At 55.3% G+C, this 21865-nt stretch overlaps 5 protein-coding genes and 1 non-coding gene across 6 annotated transcripts, besides 1 other annotated feature; 3 read left to right on the top strand and 3 right to left on the bottom strand.

Moving 5' to 3' along the window:
- Positions 1 to 1368: 1368 nt before the first annotated feature.
- On the bottom strand, positions 1369 to 3482 carry CYME_CMS274T. Its single transcript, XR_002461665.1, has one exon. It is a non-coding gene; the product is annotated as a hypothetical transcript (transcript).
- Positions 1478 to 2869, top strand: CYME_CMS273C (hypothetical protein, conserved; the record flags this gene model as incomplete). Its single annotated transcript, XM_005538846.1, has 1 exon — positions 1478 to 2869. The coding sequence occupies one exon, from the start codon at positions 1478 to 1480 to the stop codon at positions 2867 to 2869; it is 1392 nt and encodes a 463-aa protein (XP_005538903.1).
- A 188-nt stretch (positions 3483 to 3670) lies between the features above and the next one.
- CYME_CMS275C (hypothetical protein, conserved) lies at positions 3671 to 7294 on the bottom strand (the record flags this gene model as incomplete). The annotated part of the gene is made up of 1 exon (XM_005538847.1): positions 3671 to 7294. The coding sequence occupies one exon, from the start codon at positions 7292 to 7294 to the stop codon at positions 3671 to 3673; it is 3624 nt and encodes a 1207-aa protein (XP_005538904.1).
- A 3684-nt stretch (positions 7295 to 10978) lies between these two features.
- CYME_CMS276C (exportin 1) lies at positions 10979 to 14320 on the top strand (the record flags this gene model as incomplete). Its single annotated transcript, XM_005538848.1, has 1 exon — positions 10979 to 14320. The coding sequence occupies one exon, from the start codon at positions 10979 to 10981 to the stop codon at positions 14318 to 14320; it is 3342 nt and encodes a 1113-aa protein (XP_005538905.1).
- Positions 13831 to 15936: a sequence feature (repetitive element).
- A 182-nt stretch (positions 15937 to 16118) lies between these two features.
- On the top strand, positions 16119 to 18383 carry CYME_CMS278C (hypothetical protein, conserved; the record flags this gene model as incomplete). Its single annotated transcript, XM_005538849.1, has 1 exon — positions 16119 to 18383. One exon carries the CDS (start codon positions 16119 to 16121, stop codon positions 18381 to 18383), a length of 2265 nt encoding a protein of 754 aa, XP_005538906.1.
- A 1967-nt stretch (positions 18384 to 20350) lies between these two features.
- On the bottom strand, positions 20351 to 21655 carry CYME_CMS279C (transmembrane protein FT27/PFT27-like; the record flags this gene model as incomplete). Its single annotated transcript, XM_005538850.1, has 1 exon — positions 20351 to 21655. The coding sequence occupies one exon, from the start codon at positions 21653 to 21655 to the stop codon at positions 20351 to 20353; it is 1305 nt and encodes a 434-aa protein (XP_005538907.1).
- Between the last annotated feature and the right edge of the window lie 210 nt (positions 21656 to 21865).

Genomic DNA, 21865 nt, shown 5'->3' on the forward strand with positions numbered 1-21865 from the left:
GTCCGATAAGACCTTCTCCGCTGCTCGATTCTCAGTGCACCATTCTTCCAAGAATAGAACCCTTCTCTTTCCGGAATCCGTCTCCACGCAGGTCACTAGTTTCTGTCAGCGCGGCGTGCCCACTGCTGTGACACGGGGAACAACGCTCCATGCTGCGGCTCCATGTTTTTGACATTCCCCGTACCGATTCTTTCGACCATGCCGAGCACGCAGATTTTCAACGATGGACTCAGCGTCGGATTCGAGAACTATAAGGAATATCCAGTATGGCGCAGTAAAGTAATGAGCTTTCGATGAAATGGTAGGTAAGCGTCCTCCTGCTTCGGGGACAAGGTCTAGAATTCATCTTTGGTGCTGCAGCTTCCGCAAAAAGCGCGCATGCCATGATTGTCCAGGGACTGTAGACCTGCCAATTCTTACGGTCTTACAAGTCAATTTTGTTTCCGTACTGCCAGATATCATCGAATGCTTTTTCGCAGTGTATAGCAGGAAATCGAATTCGCGATTCAACGCACCGTATACATCGGAGAAGAATTGCCTCCAGGATATATATTCTTTACTGAACAGAGCGAGCAGGACTACGCCCCTTCTTCAGGTCAGTCATACTATAGTTCTCTCATGATTGAAGAGCACTGAAAGATACAAATAGATGCACTTTGCCCCAAAAACCGATATTCTGACAGCGTGCCTGCTGTCAGTATGCAATATACGACACCGTGATCACTTTCTGGGGAACGCAAAAGCGAAGATCGTGGTCACCACGGGCGTCTGCACAGTTCAATAGCTTGTTCGTGTAGTCCTGGAAACACTGAAATACAGTTGCAAAAGAGTCCAGGTTCACGCATGGCCATCTTCCACCGAAATTGCAGCAACTAGCGCGTTCCCCGGAACTCACTGCCGAATCTCGTGCTACCGCAGACATTCCATCGAGAAGCGGTCTGGACTGAGGCTTCAGTGTGGACCCTGTTCGGGAGACGACGGCACGCCTGGGCTGGCGGCGTCTGTTGCTTTGCACGACAGGCGAAGAGGTATCGTTCTATTCGGGAGACGGTCTCATCAGGCGGGGGGCGGACCACGCCAAAACACACGCTGGATAGCGGCAACTGAGGCGTGCTCGGCTCGCAACCAGCGTACGCCCACAGCACGTTGTCGCGTACGTTGAGCGCTGGACACTCGTCGGCGCGAGACTTGACCTTTGGACGCTCGTGTGTGGACCGCTACCCACCGACTAGACAGTTCGTCTGGTCGTGGGTCGGAAAGCAACGTGCGTACTGCGTACCGACGCGGCTACGTGCAGACAGTTGCAAGCGTTCTCGTAAGCGCTTGCGGGGTCAGAGGCAGCCGTTTCATCCCCGGCTTTTTAGTCACAAAAAAACTTTACGTTTTGAAGAGGAGGAGGGGTAGGATCCAAGAACGTGTCTGGTACAACTAAAGCCGTCCTGTTACCAGCGAATCCAAATTGATCACGTACAGCTTGATGGAAGCGAGGAAGCGAGCACGCTTTCTCGAGCGCGTGGCCAAATATGGCTTTCCGTGTGTGCTGTGCCCTCATCGTGGCGGTGCGCTGAAACCGCTCACAGCATCATCGACTACCGAGCATGAAAACGAGCCCGAACACGTGACTGGTGCGTCGAAGCCGTGCTTGCCGGTCTCTACTCCAGAGACAGAGAAGCACGACCCCGACGCAGTGCAGCGCCGTTCGCAAGCATCGAGATGGGAGCACCAGGATCCGCGCTTTGCCCACGTTGCATGCCTGTACTGGCTCCTAGCGAAGCCAAAGGCAGATGAAACTGTCGCAACCAGCGTACAGCGATTGCTCGAAGAGTTAGCAGCCAGCGAGGATCCGTGTCTAACACAACGCATTCGAGCGAATGCGGCAGTACGCTGCATTGTCTGCAAGCAGCGGGGCGTAGGTCTCTGTATGCGCTGTAATGCCCCGTCTTGTGATGTTGGATACCATATTACGTGCGCACAGCGCGCCCAGTTATTCATGGATGTGCATACGCACCAAAGCCTGTGCCCCAAGCACACGCAACTACGGGTCATTGCCGAAACAGGAAACGCGCTTTTGTTGTCAACGAAGACATCAGGAGGCATTGCCCCGGAAGGGATACCGCCCCGACAACGACGAGGTCGATCGTCGCGGACCGAGTTACAGCACCGCCACCTGAGCGTACATGATGCCCCAGACAGAACGCGGATGACAGTGCGCGTGCCGCAAAGTATCGAGCTGGGCTTTCTGCCGACTCGCGTTGACGCTGTGCCGCTTTCCGAAGCTGCAGAATGCTACGCAAACCTTCGCCAATGCCGGCAAAGTCTGGAACACCTACGCACGCTTGCGGACTTGGTTTGGCGGCGAGAGTCCATGAAACTGGGCCATACCGAGGTTTTCTTCAAGCTTCTGAGGCGATCCATTGCAGCGTTTCTTGCTACCGAGCGCATACTAGGTCACGACGCCTCGGCTGCTGCAGAGCTGGTGTCTGCAGCGCGGCTCGCGGAAGCATCGAATACTGATAGTCATGGCAACTCCGCAACTACCGAGGATGTTGTCGTCAGAAGGCCACGTCGCCGCGGTCGCCGAGCGCGTCAACCTATGCCCTCCAGCGTACGAGAACGAAACGAGTCACCAGCAGTGCAGACTTGCCTGGACGCATCCTCGCCGACGTTTCCGCGTGCCGAGGCTGCGGTGCCAACAAGCGATAGTCCGATGGACGAGTCGGAGGCTGCTGGCTGTTCTGAAGAAGCACGGCCAGCAGCAGGCGTCGGCATGCCACCGTCGCTTCGCTTTTCGGGTTTCGTTGAGAACGCGCTTCGTGTTGCCGGGGCGGCCTTTCGGTTTAGCAGAGGAAACGGTAAACAAGACACGTAACCCCTCAGTTGACCGAGTGACTGGAGCATGACACGACGCGAGATCATCACGCTAGATCAAGCGACTGGCCTGCTCGCGTGACCTATACCCCAGAACAGCACGGTGTTCGTGGAGTGGCCATACTCCGCGGTATGCGTATGGATTGGTGTGTGTGTGTGTGTGTGTTGGAGCGGGTTCCGGAGCCATAGGAAAGCAGCCAACGCCTTAGGTTACCTGCACTTGCACAATCTCGAAAACGCAACGCCATCCTCGAGGACTCGTCACCGCCGAAAGACAGTGCTGAGCTGTCAGTGAAAAGCCAGCGCTACTTGCGGACGCTTCGGGGTCAGGTGTCATGCGCCGCTTCCACTACTACCACTCGTCGTTCTGCTGCTGCGATGATGTCGAGTTTGGCTGGCGCTATTCAGACGCTTACGCATCCAAGCACTAGCCTCGGAGAGGAGCGCTCGCGAGCTCGACCGCCACGCGGCTTAGGTTTGCGTCTCTACACGCACGCACACTCCAAGGCGCTAACCAAATACCTTGCAATAGGGAGCACCGGTGTCAAGGCGTGCTTGCCACATAGACCGGTTTTGGTGAACGCAACGCTGCTGCCGTTGCCCCCCGACGTCGCGAAGCAGCTACGTCTGCGCAGCACAGGCGACTTGTTCAGGAATACGCAGCGGGAAGACGTGTGCACACTCGTGCGCCTCGTGTATCTCGCAAAGTGATGCATCACCCGAGCAACAGAAGCAGCAGGCGTCACAGCAGTACCTGGGGCACTTTACGCGTTACAAGAACTCTACTGAGAGGTCTCCTGGTTTACGGCAGGACGGGTGCGTTAGCCTCAAGGTGGAGCAGCACCTGGCAGGCGTCACAAAACCAGTCGCCTGCGGGGATTTCGGTGACACCATAGCATTGCTGGTGGACACCAACACCGCATCGATCACAGAGGATAATATCGTTTTCCTTTCCATCGCAGTCACCGTCTCCACAGACATCGCAACGCGCATTCATAGCAAGAAGCATTCGTGCATCGCTCGGCAAACTGACGGTAGCTTCAGTTGCACCGGATAGACTGTCCATGAGACGCCGATGCGGTGCTATCGCGCGAGCACGTTCCAGCTGATGCAAGGCGAGGTCTGCTTCGACTTCGGCAAGCGTTTGTGGTGGACACGAGTCCAGATTCGCGAGACCGCCATGGCGAATTGCCGGTGGAGCTGGTGCAGAGGCGGCAACCGCAGGAGCTTCGCGCTTCAAGCCACGCACTCGGATGCTTGTGGAGTCCATCACGCTACCGTAACGCCGGATTCCACTGATTTGGTTCAAACGCTGGATGTGCGCTTCGAGTTCACGTTCGGAGGCGGCAAGTTGCGCGCGCTCGGCCTGATCTGTCTTGGAGCGCTCCAGTAACAAAAGCCGATACGCGTGATTCTCTGCGTTCACGCGTTGCAATGCTTCCCATTTGGCGCGCAGCAGGCATTCCAATGACGACGACGATGATGATGATGATGATGACGACGACGACGACGACGCTGGAGACGAACCGAATGTTCCTGGGGTGGCATCGGGAGCCAGGAAAGTCGCCGCGCCAGCAGGCGATGCAGGCGGCACCAAGCGGTACCCGAGCAGCACGAGATCGTTCTGTGCTGAAGACGGTGTTTCAGGGGCACCAGAAAGGTTTTGTTTCTGCCAACGATAGGCGCCCTCAATCGCCAAGCCACTCTGGTCGAGCACCAGCCGAAAGTGAAGTGCGGATAACGTGCTATCCGCATTCGGTGGTTGCTTCCGCATGCGCTTCCGTGGAGCTCCTGCCAGTTCCGGAGACTCGTCATCGGCGTGATCGTCTTCGCCATGGACCCAGCTGCTGCTTGTGGGGTCGTCCAGTTGCTCCCAGCGAGCGTGGCTGCTCAGCCAGTTCAAGGTATCCGTCGCACTGAGCGCGTCCTGGCTGACAGTACCTGGTGGAGCGCCTCCTTGGGGCGACGACGGTATCGATTGCCCGGTGACTGCATCCGGTTTCTCCATACTGTGTAGCATGTTCTGTTGCGAGAGCATTTCTTCAACGCTGCTTATGACGGCGGCGAGCCTCTCAAACGCAGACAACCCACGAATACCTCTTCCAACGGCGCCACGACTTGTCTCGAAGGTGGCCGCAACGCGGTTGAAACGACAGAGCGCATCGTAGAGTTTGCGGCTCATACTTTTGCAAAGACATGCCTGGCACGAGAAACCGTTGCTGTGAATGTGCCTCATGCGCTGCTTTGCTTTCTCGAAAGTTTCCAGACCAGCCATGGTCCGCATACGAAGCAAGCGCAAGTAGGCACGCAATTCGTTGCGCCGATGCAACTCTCGTAGTTTCTTCAGTGACGGGCTCGCTTCCCAGTATGTCGATTCCCGCGAACTGGAGTGCTGAGCATCTTTCACGGCGCGGTGGACGACTTCTTCCGCAACATTCGTGCGCTGGGCGGAAGCAGAAATTCGGTGTAGAGCGCTTTGCGTATGTTCACGACACAGACAAACGGCTACGATGGAGCCGCGCTTCTCCAGGACATGCCTGTCCACAACCTGCACTAGTTCCGTCTTTTGCAGAAGTTTTCGTAAAGACTCGCGTTCACCGATGAGAAACAGATACCCGGCTCGTCGCCCACAACTCGCATGAAAGGCTGCGCTGCAGTGCAGCCAGTGGCAGCGAACAACGCCACCACAACCCGTTGATTTGTGACAAATGACGCAACGGAGATGCCGCCGCTGCACCGGAATCTCGTCAAGGCCGAGAATAGGTTCCATTTCGCGTATTTCGCCAATAGTTGTATCCGGAGCGCAAAGCGCACAGAAAATATGGGCCCATTCGCCATTCAGGCCCGGCTTGAGGGCGCCCGCAGCGGCACCGCAGAGCGAGCAGCGGATGCTTCTGCGAAGAATCGATGCTGCTCGGCGCGAGGGTGCGTTCATGTACGTTTGCTGACATGGCCGACATAGCCAATTGAAATCCACGGTGTCGTTTTGGGTCACTGAATCCGCTTGAATTCCGTAACACATCTGATGCACGACCGTTCCACAACCATTGCAACGCCACAGTCGGTTCTCCGGCGAATATTCGTCCGACATGCATACGTCGCATGACCTTTCAGCGACCTCGACTGGGTGGTTGTCTCTTGCCTGCTTCAGTTCAGTACCCGCCATTTCAGTTATGCTAACCTGCTTACTTCGTGGAAAGAGTGCATGCGCGTTGAAAAAGACCGCATGGGTGAAGGCGCTTCCAGAGCGTTCCGAACCGAGCCACGACTCAGTGGCTTCATAGCCCACACTGCCGCCACTCGCATTGCCGCCGCCACTGCAGCGAGCTGTCTCCAACCGGAATCGCATGTTTGGTGCCGGCTCGTCAGGGCGGCTATCTTGCTCCGCATGGAGCCGAAGGTTCAGGCGAGACTGCTGTGCTCGGAGTCGGCTCTGGAGGAGGCAAGTTTCACAAACGATACCCCGACGGTGATCGTGTTTCGCACGTGTCGTCGTCCCCAAGAGCTGAAGCGTCTCTGTGGCCGACGCAGCTGGCATCTTGGGCTCATTCAAAATTCGTCTCGCATGCCCCGTGGCTTGAACAAGCTCATGAGCATCCTCCGTGAGCCATTTCCAAAGATACGGTACATCGGCGGGGCTTGCGAGCAGTGCATTCTGCATATCTGAGGAAGCCAATGGGATCTGAATGATCTGGAGGTCGGTCGCGTCCAAGGATTTGAAGCAAAGGCTCACTGGTTGCCATTTCCAGAGTTCCTCACAGCTCGAGGGCCAGTGCGACTCGGCGAAACGTGAGAGCCATTCTCTATCGGCGGATGGATCCTCGCTCATGAGAGCGTTGTAGGCACGCAAATAGGCCGTTGCTGCCTTCAGCGAGCTCGTCTTCAAATCAAGGTCATCATTTGTCGCTGCTGTATGGCCGCCGCGGCCGCATGCATTGACAGTAAATCCGGTGCTTCGACCAAACCGCGATGAGACCGAGCGCTCGGGCGCGTCGGTCGCGTCCTTTGCCTTTGAGGAATCAGCTTGGCTCATATTCCTATCGTTCGAAGCTGAAACGCGGGGATCCATCGGGAACGCTTGCACTGATGAAGTAGAAACACTAGACATCAACGTAGCACAGGACGAGTCTCTGCTCGGTCCGTGCCCAGCGACTATTGGCTCGAGCACGTTGCCTCGCTCAACGTCTTTCGTCCTCGAGGTCTTGAGCTCGGCTGCATCCGTCTGTGGGGCGCTCTCGAGCTCTTCGACCTTCCTTGCACTTCCTGGACCAACTCGCAACGGCCGCGTCTGCCAGCTCAGAACTGCCTCTTCGCGGTGGGCGCGGGACCACTTGGGTCGTCTTTTGCACTCGTGGTTTACCTGGACTTCGTGGGGCTTACTCACGGCTCGTGGGCGTCCCCGACGTCTACCGCGCCCTGCTGACATGTCCGTTGGCCGCACGACAATCAACGACGGGATGTACGATCAGTGGCTAAAGTTCGCCAAACTGCAGCCAAACTGCCCGTTCAGAGTTTCCACCAACGCGAGGCGCTCCCGTCGCACGTACCGGCCTTGTGCAGTCCAGTGGATGTGCCAAGGCAATCAACTCCCCGAAGCTTGACAGGTCGACACTCGAACAAGACCCGCCCCAGAGAAGCATAAACCGACACGTGGACAAACCTTCGCGCTCACTAGCCTCCTCAAACCAGCCTCAAACACTTGAGCCTCACAAGAAAGGCTCCCGCGTTTACGACTTTAAGCCTCAGCAGCGAGAGAGGCACCGTGGCGTGTCAAAAGCGTCTTGTGTAGCGTTTTGTTCGAACACGCACGCACGCAGCCGAAGATCGAGCACGCACACATCTGAACCGCGATGCGTGCGGACGTAACGTGACGCATGCTTGCGTGACGACACGAAAAGCGACGCGCCGGCCGCCGCGCCTGTTGCGCGCTTGGCGCGCTCAAGAGCGCTGTCCCAATCTAGGACATAGAGGACGCCTTTCCAGGCGGCTTCTCTGCGCCATTCAGTTGGCGGCTGCGCGGTTGCGGGTGATGTTTTTCGCGATTCCATTGGCCAGGGATCTCTGATTCCGCGCTTCGCATCAGCGCGCAGTGAAACAGGTATCGTACCATGGCCTGCTTCTAAGTTGCACGATCCGTACTTTTTTTGTCGGAGATCGTGGTTGTTGTCCGCGTTCTGTCGTACGCTGCGTGCATGCCGTGAGCGTTCGCAGTGAGCCCTATTGTGCCGCCACGGTCGCAGCACGGAGACAAAGCGGCTTTGCTACAGTCCTGAGGGCCTCGGCTCGAGGCGTGCTGCCTGCGCGAATGCTCCAAAAACGGGTGTCAGGCGCGTCAGGTATCGGGGGCGTCTCGAACAACTGCGGCTGTGCGAAGCAAGTTTCCCTTTGGACACCTTTTCATATTAATGCGAAGAAAACTCTGGGCGCTGCCCTCGTTCAGTGTGGCTTTGGCAGTAAAGTATCTTGCGTTCATGGTTCTTTCACGCTAATTATTACTTTGCTGTATATACCTGGATTCATTGAGGAAATAGTACTTTCTATTTAGCAGTTATTCTTTGACCTAGGCTATTTTTAGGGCTAAACAGCTGCAGCAGTCTCGTTTGCATCTATTGAATCGAAAGCTCCATGTCCGAAACTTCAAAAGCAGACTTGGTTGACGTTTCTGCAGCGTCGTACCTCTCCAGACGCGGCACAGATGAAACGTACAGTTCTGCAGTTGGCATTGTGGTTGCTGCGCGCTTGTGGAGCATGTTTCCGGGACAGGTGCGCATGGTTCTCATGCGTGACGTCCGATCGAAGGGAACGCGCTCGAAGGAGACGGAAGCGCGTTTGACGGAGGAATATGCGGATGTTGTTGCACCACGTTATGGGACGGAAGAAAAGTTCATGGCAAACCTGTGGCTCTTGCGATGACCCGAACTAGGTGTAGAATGGTCTCGGTATGCTGGTCTGCAGTGGACAACCGGCGGGCTCGCTTCCTTACTAAATGTAGTATGGAATATATCCTGAGAGAAACGAGTAGGGTCCGATACCAGATCTGCTTAAAGTGTTATGGTGGTTACTTCTGCTGCGAAGCGCTCGCTGGCAAGTCGTTTTCAAGTATGCTGCAGAGCGCGAACTCTATTCTGGACTCGGTGCTGCTTCTGTGTGCTACAAAACGGATCTAGAAGCTCTCCGCATTCCACTGACTTCGACATGGCGTGCTGTACCCCAACTGCAACCAAGCGTTTGCGAAAGGTTTCGCGTGCTGCAGCATGGGAAACCCAAGTGAACAAAGCTGAGTCGATCGCAGAATCCGTACATGATTTGGATCCATCGGCGATAATATCTCGCCACGTGAAATCAGAAGATACTTTATGGGAAGCGCTGTGAAGTCGAACGGCCAGTTCTAGCGTCCCGGAGCATGAAGAGACACACATACGGGATGAAAGCACCTTCCTTGCAGGTCGTAGACTGCCGCAAGTACATGGCATCGGCGTAAGGTACGAATACCTCCCGTTTTTTATGATGCTGGATCCATACGTCAAAGCAGAATCCCCCGTACTGGGAACGGTGCCGATAACCAGGGCCGGGACCCCCGCTCGCCTCAGCCGATCCACCGCACCACAGGGTCACCTCGTGTATACCCTCAGAGCCACACATTGGACCGATCTGGTGAGTTCATCCGCACCGGGCCTCCAGAGTACGCTCGCCAGGACACACGATACACCTTTGAAGTCGTTCACACAGGTGGACAGGACGGCTTCGCGCTGCCTTTGCTGAAATTCGTCCAAGGGCATATCGCCTGACCCTCTCCAGGCACCCAAATCGCGTTGGAGCACGTATTGCAACTCGCTTAATCTCGCAGAATCTCACCGAGCGCATCCCGCGAAAAACACACTTTGCATCTTCAGATCAGCGCTACCTAGCAGAGCTGAGGTTCATTCTAGCACATTCTAGAATGTCATTTGGCGAGAGGACGCTTTGTCGGAGCTCTTGTAGAAAGCGCCCCGAATTCAGAATGCTCAACTTTGCAGCGCAAACACTCGGGAGAGCGCCGAGCCCGTCGCTTGTCCGTGCAGATACAGGTCTCGGTGTTCATGCTCGCAGCGGCTCCTGCAGCTTGACTTTCCGCAAACTCGCACCGAACCAACGGTGTAAACTCGGTCTCGACAACGGATTCGGCCACTGTACTTTTGTACGCGTTTTTCCTTGCATCCGAGTTCGAAATGGGTGTAACACTCAGCGGCACGGTCGGTGAACGGTACCTGCTGTTGGAAAAGCCAACGCACGCTGCATCTGGTTTCGAATATGCTCGACTGCACCACTCTCGCCGCAGTCTGAATTCATAAACAGCTACGCTACACGATTGAATCTGAACGGAAGCCCGACCGGCTTGTTCATTGCAGTAACTGCTTCGGACTCGAGGGTGCACACACGGATACGGTACCAGAATAGAGCATGAGAAATGCCCTGATCGGCCTGGTCGTTGTGGGAACTGCTTCGGTAATGGCACACGGTGACGAGGTGCTTGAGCAAGCCCCCGCGCACCCGCACCCCTGATGGACACCTCTACCAGAATCGCTCGCGTCACTGCAAATGCAACAGGAACCAACCAATACGCCCATATAACTAACAGCATACGTTTACATACACATTCATGAGAACGATAATCGAAAGCACACAAACAAACATCTCGCTGCGAAACGCTTCCCAGCACGACAGTACCTGGAATGAACGAATCGCACGCTGCAGGTGCTGAACGCAGCAGGTCGCCAGGGCCTCGGCCCCCGCTCCGAGGCGTCGCAGCTTCGGAAGGCATCGATCGCTTTTGATGCGTGCGCGCTTGGGCGCGGGCACCTGCATACGTGCACGCTGCGCACGCCGCTTGCGTGAGTCGACTTGCCGCGAAAACAACCTCAAGGCACACGCTGAACGCAAAAACGCTCCACTTTTCCAAACAGGTGCCTAGTACTTGTGGTGTGAGTTCTGTGTTAGGGCAGGTTTCGGTCTCCGTTGAGAATAGTGCAGGTTAGGAGCGACCTTATCCAGACGTGGCGTTCCTCGGTGTTTCCAGGCGTTTCTTTCGTTGCGAGCTGGTGCGTGCTGGTGAGCGCGCCCCTCGGAACCTATGGCAACCTCAGATGCAACCTTTGGGGCGGTTGAATCTGATACAGCGGGATCGCTTCTGAACTTTGAGCTGCCAGATCAGGACTTTTTGCTGCAGCTCGAGGCAAAAGTCCAGCAGCTCTATGGGGCGCGGTCTGAAACAGATCGCAAGTCGGCCCAGGAGGAGCTGACGGCGCTCCAGATGCATCCACAGGCGTGGATGCGTGTCGATAAGATTCTCGATTCGAGCACGACTAGTGAGCCCTCCAAGTTTTTCGCGCTACAAATTCTCGAGTCTTTAATCAAGTATCGTTGGAAGACTTTGCCGACCGAGACACGAGAGTCCATCAAGCTTTATGTTCAGAACAAGGCAATACTCTTGTCGTCGTCGGCGGAATCTCTGGTACGTGAACGCACGTTCCTTTCAAAGCTGAACCTCATCTTGGTGCGAATAGTGGCCCAGGAGTGGCCCTCCCGTTGGCGCTCGTTTATCAGCGACGTTGTGAACGCGAGCAAAACGTCGCCGACACTTTGCGAAAACAACTTGCATATTCTCCGATTGCTGAGCGAGGAGGTGTTTGATTTCTCAGCTGGGCAAATGACGCAAGACAAAATCGACGAGCTCAAGACGACATTCAACCAAGATTTTAGTGAGGTTTACGACCTCTGTCAGTATGTATTCGCACAGCGAGTAATACTGCAGCAGATGCAGCCATCGCTTCTTGTGACTACGGTGCAGACGCTAGAGAAGTTTTTGTCGTGGGTTCCTTTGGGCTATATCTTCGAGACCGACCTTTTGGAGACGCTGCTTGAGCTGTTCGATTACTCTGCAGAGCTGCGCAATAGTGTGATGCGTTGCCTCGTTGAGATTGCAACACTCTCTGTTGGTCCCGAGTACGACGAAAGATTTCTGTTTCTCTACATGACACTTCTATCAAAACTCGCCGTTGCGGTACCACTGGAGGTCGACATTGCTGCGCACTACGACCAGGCCAGTGAAGCAACCCAGTCTTTTATTATGGACTTGGCGCTGTTCCTCACAGGCTTCTTTGGGGCGCACGCAGCGCTGCTCGAGCAGTCTTCGGACCCGGCACATCGTCAGGCACTCGTGACGGGAAACATGTACGTCGTGAAGATTGCTCGAGTCAACGACGTGGAGGTTTTCAAGGTCTGCCTCGAATGGTGGCGGAGCCTCACGGAGAGCCTATATCGGGCTCTCTTCTCCATGTTAGACTACGCCGTGGGAGAGCGGACGCCACTCACTTTGGACGCGGATCGACCCAATTTCGAGCGACTCGAAGATCAGCATGCACGTCGCCAGCTCTACGCCAGCGTACTATACCAGATTGCCCTGGTCATGATCCAGAGAATGGCGAAGCCAGAGGAGGTGCTCATTGTAGAAGACGAGAACGGCGAGATCGTGCGGGAAACCACGAAGGACACCGATGCGTTGGCGCTATACAAGACAATGCGGGAGACGTTCATTTTTCTAACCCACATTGACCCGCTGGATATTGAAACCATCATGATTGAGAAGCTCGATCGTCAACTTGACGGAACCGAGTGGAGTTGGCAAAATCTGAACACGCTCTGTTGGGCCATTGGATCCATCTCTGGTACCATGAGCGAAGAGTCCGAGAAACGCTTCCTCATTCATGTTATCAAGGATCTCCTGCGATTATGTGAGGAGAAGCGAGGAAAGGACAACAAAGCCGTGGTCGCAGCGAACATCATGTACGTCGTGGGGCAGTACCCGCGCTTCCTGCGAGCACACTGGCGTTTCCTGAAAACCGTGGTGAACAAGCTTTTCGAGTTCATGCATGAGCTGCACCCAGGAGTCCAGGACATGGCGTGCGACACGTTTCTGAAAATCGCGCAGAAATGCCGAAGACAGTTTGTCATCGTACATGCAGGTGAACATCAATCTTTTGTGAACGAGATGCTGGACAATCTGGAGAGCATTATCGGCGATCTGGAGCCGCATCAGGTGCACTCTTTCTATCAGTCTGCCGCAACGATGATCAGTGCAGAGACGGAGAGTAGTACGCGGGAACTCTACATCCGCCGTCTCTACGACGCGCCGAATCGTCGCTGGCGATCCCTTTTGGAGGAGGCGACGCTTGACCAGAGCTTGCTGCGGGATAGGAATCGCATGAAGGAGCTCGTTCACGTTTTGCGCCTGAACGTGCGAGGCGCGCAGGCTTTGGGTCCCCTCTTCTATCCCCAGCTGGTGCACATTTACATGGATCTGCTCGCGCTGTACCGGCAATTTTCGCAGATGGTCTCCAATGCGGTCGCATTAGGGGGCATGATCGCAACACGAAGCACCGACGTCAAGAATATGCGCGCCGTGAAGAAGGAGGCACTCCGTCTGCTAGAGACATTTTTCGAGCTAGTCGATCGTGACCCCGAGGTTCTGCACGCGGCAGCGGAGCAACTGGTGGAGCCGCTCTCCGGCCCCATTCTCGGCGACTATGCGCAATCCGTACCGGATGCCCGTGACGCGGAGGTGCTTACGCTCTACGCTGTCATTATCGAACATCTGCGGCCGTACGCAAATATGCTGACGCCTCTCATACCAGTCATATTCCGATCGTGTTTCAATGCGACGCTAGAGATGATTACGACGAATTTTGAGGATTTTCCGGACCATCGAATAGGTCTGTTTCAGTTGTTGCGAGCAATTAACACGTCTTGCTTTTCCGCGCTGTTCTCATTGGATCCGGACCCGGCAGTAGCGGAGCAGTCGTTCCAGCTGGTCATTAACGCTATAGTATGGGCGTTCAAGCATACGGAGCGGAACGTTGCCGACACAGGACTGCAGACGCTGCTCGAGCTCCTTCGGAATCTGGATAGTAGCGGTTTCACCGAGTACTTTTACGAGCGCTATTACTTGTTCATTCTTAACGATATTCTTGCAGTGCTTACGGATACCTTGCACAAACCAGGTTTCTCGCTACAGGCACAAGTGCTCATGCATCTTTTCACGGCAGCTCGTCGGGGTCAAGTTCGATTGCCGCAAACCGATGGTGGCGAAGCGACTGGCTCCACCACTGCGATGGCCTCTGAGACGATGGTACGCGAGCATTTGCAAACGCTCCTGGAGAACGCCTTTCCGAATATGGGCCCTGTGGCAGTGCGTCAAGCGGTTGATGGCATGTTCCTCTTCCTGGACGACGAGCGCCTCTTCAAGCAGCACTTGCGAGATTTTCTGGTCCGGACCAAAGAGTTTCTCGCAGGTGACAATACCGATCTTTACGACGAGGATCGCCGATCACTAGAGACGAATGCCCAGAGGGCCTTAGCTGTGGTCCCTGGCATGTCCAAGCCCAGCCAAGCAGCCGATTCAGACGACGAAGACTGAGTATCTTCCTCGTCCGAAAATCGCAAGCGCAATTCGAATCAAACGGAAACGCGAGCAGCAGAAACCCAGGAAACGATGTTGTTGCTGGTGATGAACGCGAGACGCAGTGCGGACCCTGCACCAGCACGCCCTCGACATCTCGTATGCCGCCGTCCATCAAAGCGTTTCCTGCTCTCCGGGCAATGGCAGTGCAAAGCTACGAAATCCGGATTCGCTGACGACAGCGAACGCCTTTCTAAAGTCGAAAGCAGTCGTCAGCGATACAGTGGTGGCGGCGAACGCCCGCCCTAGACAAGACGTCGCCCACTGATGTGCAGAGGCCTCCCAGTCTTTCTCGACCGGCCACCTACTACTGCTTCCAACTTTTTCTCATGTAATTCCACCATGAGAGGTTGTCCATGAAAATTCTCTCTCGTCATTTCTGGGGGTCTTTTCTCCATCACCGCACATTTCCTTATATTGATAGCAGCGTTAAAGTCTCGGTTCACGAATTCCATACGTTTCTTGCCATCTCTGGTTGTACGTACTAATGCAAGTAGTCCTCGAACTTTCGCTCGCCTATCCATTTGCTGCTCCGTCAGCGCTCCGTATTTTTTACAATCCTCAGTACCCCGCTGGCACTTTTCCACAGAGACCCTCTGAAGTGTACACCCCAGCTCATGGCGTATGTATGACGTTCGGAACTCATCTACAGGTATCGTAACGAAACATCGTTCGCACTCCCTGGACGCTCATTCCGAGTCGCTGTAAACCGGAAACGAAACTCTCCTCGACAAGCCATGAAAGTGGTGTTGTGGCTTTCCGCCAGACACGGTGGCTGTATTTGCCGTGCCCGTGGCCCTGCAGGCGTGTTTCGGGGTGCGCTGACTGCACAAAAGCGGCGAGTTCGCGCTGCTGCCCTAGTATCTGGATGCTGGCGACTCCCCGGCACAGATACCTTACGATGTGCGGACGGAGCATGCTGCTTCAGCACCGTAAGAACGACGCGCTCTCATGCGCGTTCCCTTGTGATCCAAGATATGATCCACAGAGTGATAGTGGCGGCTAGCACGGAGCGTCTTCCGCATCGACTGCCGATCTGGGAACTGCGGCCCAGGGTTCGGAGTTTCACGTCACGAATGGTCCATACGCTCACGAGCGGTACTCGAAGCGGGCGCGCTGGACATTACACACTGCTTTGCTGCACGAGAACAGTGCTATGCTCGGGGCCGGCTAGAGTACCTAAAGAAAAGTCAGCGTGAACGTCGCTTGCAGGTACGGTGCATGCCACGGGCTAGGCGAGCGTGATCCGATTGCCCCTCATTTCGTAATGCGAATTCGCTGTGCATGAGTGTCTTCCCGTACTAACGCCTCTTTACTTCAGGTCAGAGGCGCGCCTGTTCGAGCTGGGTTAGCGCTTGCGTTCTAGCGCGAGCGCGCCACCCAATTTGTCGATTATATGCAGTAAGAGGGAATATACAGATTTGCGTTGGCCCTACACACATCGCAAATCTACTCCACAAACGAGGCAAGGATATGAGGATCGCCTCATCGATCGCTGGACACAGCTTGTGTCTACATCACCTAGAGATACGCAGCACAAGCGGCAGCCCAAGCGGCAGCCCAAGCGGCAGCACAAGCAGCAGCAATCTGCGTCTGTGGACCGAAATGTATAGACTTGGATTCGCCCAACGGATTGGCCAACAAAGTGGCCTTCGGTGGCGTTTTGCGCGCGTATTCGCTCAGCATACTGTGCGTTCAGGTCTGTTTCAATCCCTGCGTACGCTTTGGGAGCTGGTGGAGCATCGCTTTCTTGTGCATGGTTTCGCTTTGTTATCTGACAGGTGTATGGACAAGTGATTCAGACTCGAAAAAACGATGCTGGCGCTGTGTACAGAGAAATGAAACCGTGTTGCCGTTTGTAACGAGACTCCAGCGCAACAGCCCAGGGGCGTGCCTCGTGCCGCGCAGGCGCGCTGGCTTGCCCCAAGCTGGTGTTGCGGGAGCGACCTTTTGGACGATGAACCAGTCCATGCCCCATGAAACCGGTTCGGAACTTTTGGAAAAATTGTGTGGACTCCGTTTGGCTCAGCCTTCTGAGGCAGAAAAACGGAGTTTCGGACTGAATCTTGCACGCCTCCAGCAGGAGCTGGACTGGCGACGAGACCGTTTGAGTCTTGCGCAGCTACGCGCTCTACTCGACGCATCCGAAACCTTGTTGCCCGCTGAAGCACTTCCGAGTCTCCTGGACTGGGTGCAGGGGTGTCTGCACAGCACAGTGCCTCGCGCGGAGCGAGACGCGTTGTTCTGGGGCCTGGTAGCTGCCTGGGAGCGCCTCATAATCCGTCTGCCGGTGTCGTCGCTGGTGCAGGTGTTGCAACGGAGCCCAACGAGCGCAACTACCTACAACGCCCTGCTATGTGCACTCTCGAGGCGCTCGCGTCGCTCAGATGCCGAACAGCTTTGGCGTTCGCTCCTAGCGAAACGTGTTCCACTTGCGCCCCATGCCATAAGCTGCGTTCTGGAAATGTATCTGCGCGCCAACATGCCCGAACACATTCCAATGCTTTTTGAAAAGTTGGCGGTGCACGGTGTCCACCTCGATACCATCGCCCTGAACGCTTTATTGCACTGTATGTGCCGGATGAGCCGAGTACGGGAATCGCTGGTGCTCTTTCGTATCATGCGCGCGCACCGCGTCGCAGACACCCCTAGTTACAATATCCTGCTGAGTATGTGCCGGCGGCTTGGGCTCGTCTCCAGTGCGCTGGCGCTGAAAGCGGATCTCGATAGCCAACCGCATCTGGAACCGGACGCGCTGACGTATTCGCTTCTGATGACGCTGTTGACTACTGCTGACCGACCTCTGGAGACACTGGCACTCTACCGTGAGATGGAGGCGAGGAAACTCCCGCTAACAGGACCTGCCCTGAACGCCTACGTTGGCTTCTTGTTTGGAAGGGGAAAATTCGAAACGGTTTGGATCGTGTACGCCAAGGCCGTTCAAGCCTGCGAGGCGCGCTTGCAAATGCAGCGAACCGAGGAACTCGGGCATGGTACTGCGACTGCAGCGAACGATCAAGTCGTTTGGAAGCGCCCAGTGCCGCCCGCGTCCTCAGACGAGACGGATCCTGTTCCAGATCGCGAACGTTCTGGACTGGCGAAACTCTCTGAACCCGCCGCGCGTCGACAGGCAGCTCTTGCAGGATTAGGTGCATCCGCTGAAACTTTCGCTCATGTTGTGCTGGCTTGTGTCAAGAGTCTGCAGAAACCGGAGGCTGTCCAAGCGTACAGCGACATGCGCCTCTGTGGTTATCGTTTGAACAGCGGAGGCTACAATGCCCTGGTAGAGTTGTGCTGCCGCAGCGCTGATATCGCTCGTGGGCTGGAGCTTTTCGCGGAAATGCGGCGTATTGGCCTTGAGCCAAATGTGACGGCATATACTTTGGTCATCAGGGATATGGCGAATGTCGCCACTGATGTGCAGCGACAGCTCAACGCTATCTCGCGTGCGGATATCGCAACGCAACGCTCCGCTCTGGATGCAAAGGTGCTCCAAGAGCGGGTACAACTTCTTGTCAAGCAAGCGCTGCATTATTTTGCCGAAATGCGTTCCCGTTCCTATGCACCGAGTCGAATGCTATACAAGGCACTGGTACGCGCGTGCGCAGTGTCCGGACAGAGCAAGCGCTTAGCAGATCTCTTGCTGGAAGGGGATTCTGCAGCGCCAGCGATCGAGCAGCTTGTTGCAGGTGAACTCGTGGAGTCGCTTCTTGATGAGGGACACCACGCAACCGCCGTGCAACTTGTCGAACACTTTGCTGCTCTGGGGGTGCGTCTTAGTGTCATAACCTGTCGCACGCTGATTCACACGCTGTATCGTATTCGAGATGCCCAGGGCATTCTGCGTATCTGCTCGCTGATGCTGCAGCACGGCGTCGAAATCAATCATATTACGCTGCGGATGATCGAGCGTGCGTTGATGCACCATGAATTACCTCCGAATATACCAGCAGAGATTGGAGAGCGAGCCCAAATCCTCCTTAGTCGACTGAGGGCCAGTCAAGGCTATGCTCGTCCGTAAATTACCCAGAATGCCTGAAATTGTTGGTGCCCGGCACGTAGATATCGGGGTCGCGGACGCATTCGTGGATCCATCGCCAGCTCAATGACTAGTGCTCTATACTCATTTACGATTAAAATGGAGCGGGTCCACAAACACAGGCGCGTATGCGAAAGTCGGGGCTTCTTCCAGTTTTCATCAGTATTAGCCATTTTGGGCTTTCTCTGCGGCTCCTTTCCAATCTCTGTGTTATCTTCGAGTTGAGCGTGTGCAGGTGACCTCTGTCGTTCGAGCTCCGGTGTCCAAAGTCGAAGAACGTACACGACAACGTTCAAGTCCCGGTTTCGCTGCTTCTAGCAGTTCTCTATGCATTTCATGCAGTGGCGGATGTTGAACTCGACGCTTCGCTCCGTATTTGCACCTCCATTGTATACATCCTCGGTGCGCACTTCGCAGCGATGATATTTGGCTATGGTCAGTGTTCCTCTTCCGCGTGGTTACGCGTACCTCTTCGGCGTAGTGGCACCCCGTGACGCGTGAACGCTTGCTTCAGCGCTCGCGAAATGCCCATGACCGGCAGGGAAGGTGCTGCCTCATGTCTTGTTTTGTTCTCGTGCCCAGTGCGGTACTCCGCGAGCACAGGCTTCTCCTGGACAGTCCATGTAGCGAGGATGCTGCCCGCTGCACACATAAGTGCGTGCTGTCCCAGGTCATAGAGGAATTAAGGAATACGATATATTGCATCATGAAACAAGTACCGAAACAAAATCTAGGATGGAGAACAGCCCAAGAAATTTCCACCTGTCTATGCGCTCTCAGCGCAAATCGATGACGCAAGCTCCGCGCAAAGTCATCGCTGCGACGGCTGAATTCCGAGTCCAAGGCGCTTTTCCATGGAAACAGAAGAAACGGAACCTCTGGGAGCATATCTTGTGACGAGTGATATACTGCGCTCGAGTCCTGTTTCACCGATGGCCACGAAGGTATGAAAATTTGCCCTGCGAACAGAGTCGATTTGACTTGACGTGAAGAATGAAGTCGACGTTCAGCATGAGCTTGTAAACCAATCGTCAAGGGATGAGGTCCAGTTGTTTTGGTAGCCAATCCATTGGCGCCAGTTGCAACGGCCAGAAAAGCCTTGAATCGAAAGCACCGAAAAACTGAAGCATTCATGCTTTGGGCATGCCACACATAAATAAAGAAGATTGTCGAGACATGTACGTATGTGTTGCATAGTGGTGTCGATGGTTTTACCAAGGCTTGTTCAAGTGCGTCGCGAATGATCTTCGTTCATTTGACATAAAGAATCCCAACCCAACAACCTCGAAGAAGCCATGCCCAAAAGCAGACCGAAATTCTTAGAACGACGCAAAGACTCGAAAGTCCTTGTTGCTGCGCTTCAAGTATCGAGGCTGTACATCGGAAAAAACTCCGCGTACAACCGGAACGCAGGAACGTAGCGATCAGTTGGGCATGCCATTCTAATCTGACACGACAGGAAATAGATGAAAACGGCGCTTTACGCAAACTGACCACAGCACGCGCGCTACGGAGCAGTCTTGTTGAATCCACCGATCCGACATCCCGCGAAAGAATGCTCGGTGAATGGGGTTCGCACACACGCGCCATCCAGGCGCCCTGCGCAAACCGGCAGCAACAGTTGAACGCCTTGAGGCTTCGCGGACGAAACCGCGATACAACAAGCGAGCCGACACTACCGGATGCAGAGTCGCGCTTGTGGCGCTGCCCAGACAAGCCAGACGCCCTCTGATGCGTCTCGGGAGAGCGCCTGCGCTTCTTTCGGACCGAAAGGAACACATTCCATGCGTCCAGCAACGTTACTGAGGTTCTTTCCGCACCGACCAGGGGCTCTGGATTACTCGTAGTCGTCTGTTCTCCTAGATGCTCGCAGAATACGCCATCCCTGTCGATTCCTTACGTGTCCAGAAGGCGAGCAATCCAGTACCTAGACGTCAAGCTCAAGTCGTTCAGGCATCGTCGTGATCGTTTGCGAAGGAGAGAACCCCGAAAAGAATGAAGAGAATGCCCCCACAAAGCGCAATAAAGCGCTCAGGAATCTTGTGCGCTACCAGACGCCCGCCGACTACCGCTAAACCCGTACAGAGCAGATGACCCAATACCGCTCCGAGCACAACGCCGTGGATATTTCGATGGGCGGCAAGAGCGATGGTTGCGATTTGACTGCGGTCGCCCCATTCAGCTAAAAAGGTCAGCGTAAACGCCCGTAAGAACAAGGGTGAAAAGCACAGTTGCGCCAGTGTCTCTATCACGCGGATTTTGTCGCGAGCAATATTCAGCCAGGTCGAAGGGCCCGGCATTGAGCTCTGCTCTGTTCGCGTCCCTGCGTCGGGCAACGGACGTCCATCGTCGCCTGGTGTCCAGCTCGGGCGCTCTCGATCCCGTGAAAGCTTCTCTTCGAGCGCCTGGAGGTCGAACTCGCTTCCATTGGCGCCCTCGGCAGCGACTTCACAAGTCGTGCTTCCATCGTTCGATTCAGTATCGATTTCTCCTCCGGCACGGTTCCGTTTCTGACAAAGCCGCCAATAATCCCGTAGCATCTGTACGCCAAAATAGACGAAAAGGACACCAGCCAGAATACTCGTATACTGAGGCGAGAACAGGGTGGGAAACGTGCGCCCGAGCAGCGCAGACAAAACCGTCATAATGACGAGCGCGCCCAGCGCACCCTGCAGAACAGTGAAACGGGAGTGGCGCGCAGCCAGCACCGCTGCAATGAAGAAAGTTTTGTCACCAAGCTCCGTCACTAGAATCATCCCCAGCGACTGGTAGGTAGCTACAGAAAAAGAGCGCGCTTTCAGCTCTTTCAGAACCGACCTGCCATGAGCGTGTTGCTCTCGTTTGGCAAGCGTTATATGCACCCCGCTCTTCCTCGTTAAAGTATCCGCAGTCTGCACGGGATCCTGCATATCGTTTCTTGCCCGAACCGAGGCGCCAGACTCAGAGGCGCTGCCCCCGGCCGCAGTGTTTTGTGGAGCTGCCTCCACATTCAGCAAACAGACAAGTGTCAGAGCACAGATCAAAAGCCCAGCCAGGATCAAGCGATAATTGCAGGTGCGCTCTAGGACGCTGGCTGCTGGTCTCTTGCGTACACGACCCGAACTTGGTTGTGGATCGAGATACCCGCCCGGGCGCAAGTGCTCGCCGCAGCAACGAGAAGCGAGCTGCTTGTTCGCTTCAGACGTAGCGAACGAGTCCCGGTTCAGCAGCTCGTTCCCGCTGCACAGCTTTGCTCGTGCAGTGCACCGTGTCATGGGCGAGCGCAGGTCACCACAACCGTAACTGCAGACGACAGCGCCTCAACCTTTGCCTCAACTCGGCAGACCGGACGTCGGATCCCTGTCGTTCTGCTGTGCACGGGCGATACGCTGCAACGGACTTGCGGATGCGCTGACGGACGAATCGGACACCCAGATCAGGTCGATACAGCGTCATTCTGTGTCACATTGTGTCACTATATATCA

Source organism: Cyanidioschyzon merolae, chromosome 19 (genome assembly GCF_000091205.1).
Source record: "Cyanidioschyzon merolae strain 10D DNA, chromosome 19, complete genome".
NCBI lineage: Eukaryota > Rhodophyta > Bangiophyceae > Cyanidiales > Cyanidiaceae > Cyanidioschyzon > Cyanidioschyzon merolae.